The sequence below is a fragment of the Egretta garzetta genome, unplaced genomic scaffold (genome assembly GCF_000687185.1).
Source record: "Egretta garzetta isolate BGI_Z169 unplaced genomic scaffold, ASM68718v1 scaffold60, whole genome shotgun sequence".
In the NCBI taxonomy this organism is placed as follows: domain Eukaryota; kingdom Metazoa; phylum Chordata; class Aves; order Pelecaniformes; family Ardeidae; genus Egretta; species Egretta garzetta.
Window position 1 is genome coordinate 2,362,665 of NW_009258269.1, and position 1,489 is coordinate 2,364,153.

Here is a 1,489-nt window from a genome sequence, read left to right on the forward strand (position 1 = left end):
GGGATGGTCTCCGGGCGCGGGGGGCGGGTCCAGCCCCCTCCCACAGCCCCCTGGAAAGCTGCAGAGCCTCGGCCCAGAGCAATGGAGCTGCTCCTTCCCTGCATGGAGCACATCAAGGGGGTGTCTTACGCTGACGGCAAGGTCCTTGCTTCCCACAGCCGGGAGACGGCGGCAGGAACGGGGGGAGAGAGCCCCCATGCCCCTTGCGTTTCAGTGGATCTCTTTAAACATCTCCAAGCCCCCGAGCAAGCCAGTGGGCCAAAAGCAGCCAGCACCCCACAGCAGCCTTTGCTTTCCCAGCAAAGCAGCCTCCCCCGGCATTTTTTCTCTCTCTTGCACAGATGTGATGCTGGGAGATTATGCTGTAGATTAAGGTTTTACTGAATCCTGAAATGAGTGCAAATTCCCAGAAGCTCTAACATGTGGCCAAATCTCTTCTGGATGCTCGGCTGGATGGGGGAAGAGGCATTTCCTACCCCGTCCTCCCCATGTGCAGGAAAGACGAGACCAAATATTCACCCCAGCTTGTCTGCTGAGAGCCTCCAGGTAAGCACAGTGTTGTTTTGGGACAGAAAGATGGGGAGGCGTCTGTTGTAATGGCTAAAACTCCAGGGGATCCATCTTTTCTGCTCTGAGATGTGCTCGGGGTCGCTCCAGGTGGCAGAGGCTCTGACTGCACGGCATCCCTGGACCAGGGGGATGGTACCCACCTGCGTGCAGGGGTGACTCCTGCCGGAGCGGAGGGCCCCGCCCCCCCGCCTGTGACCCCGAGCAGGTCCCAGGGTCCAGAGCTCTGCCGCGGACTCACGCCGCTGCTGGCCATAGCAGCGCTGATGCATGGTCCTTCTGCAGCCGTGGGACCCCCCGGCAGAGAAAAATCAACCCTGGGGCTGCATCACCTCTCGGGGCGAGGGTCCTTCCAGCCCGGAGCGTTGTGTGGGTACACTTTGCTGGGCTGTGCAAAGGGCTCACATGCAGAAGGGTGAATTTTTTTTACAGCGATTTCTTAACCGCGTTAAATTTTAACGCCGAGGAGGTGGAGGAGGGAGGTTTCCTGCAGTTAGGCGGCCGGGGGTTGCATGTGTGCGGCCAAAAGGGTGGTAGGCGCTTTCTCCCCGAACAAAAGGGCGCTTGTCTTGCGGCGGGCAAGAGGAGGGTTTTTTTTTCCGGCAAGGGTGCGTGACAGCGAGGGAGGGGGTGGTGGTGCTGATGTGGCACCCGGAGAGGTAAGGGAGCACCTCTCCTGCCCGCGGGATGAGCAGGCGCTTCCTCCTCTGCCCCGGGGAATCCCGGGGGGGTGCGGGGCCGAGGCGTGACGTGGCGGCTTCCGAGGTGAGTCTGGCTGCACCTACACCCAAGAACCATCCCGGAGGTTTTTCTGCTGGTCCTGCTGTCAGCTTCCCAGCCTCGCCGCTGGAGACGATGAGTCCCATGCCGCAGGGACGCCGAGGTACCCCTGCGGGGCTGGGGAGGGGCGTGCCCACCTCCT

The 1,489-nt window shown here is 61.5% G+C and overlaps 2 protein-coding genes across 2 annotated transcripts in view; one reads left to right on the forward strand and one right to left on the reverse strand.

Moving 5' to 3' along the window:
- Positions 1–1,433, reverse strand: part of ECSCR (endothelial cell surface expressed chemotaxis and apoptosis regulator) — a 28,176-nt gene extending 26,743 nt beyond the window's left edge. The window contains exon 1 of the mRNA XM_035889109.1: positions 1,219–1,433. Coding sequence (XP_035745002.1) covers positions 1,219–1,433 — 215 coding nt within the window. The remainder of the gene's footprint in view (positions 1–1,218) is intronic.
- Positions 346–1,489, forward strand: part of SMIM33 (small integral membrane protein 33) — a 5,751-nt gene continuing 4,607 nt past the window's right edge. The window contains 1 exon segment of the mRNA XM_035889193.1: positions 346–546. The gene's annotated coding sequence lies outside the window, so the exon portion shown is untranslated.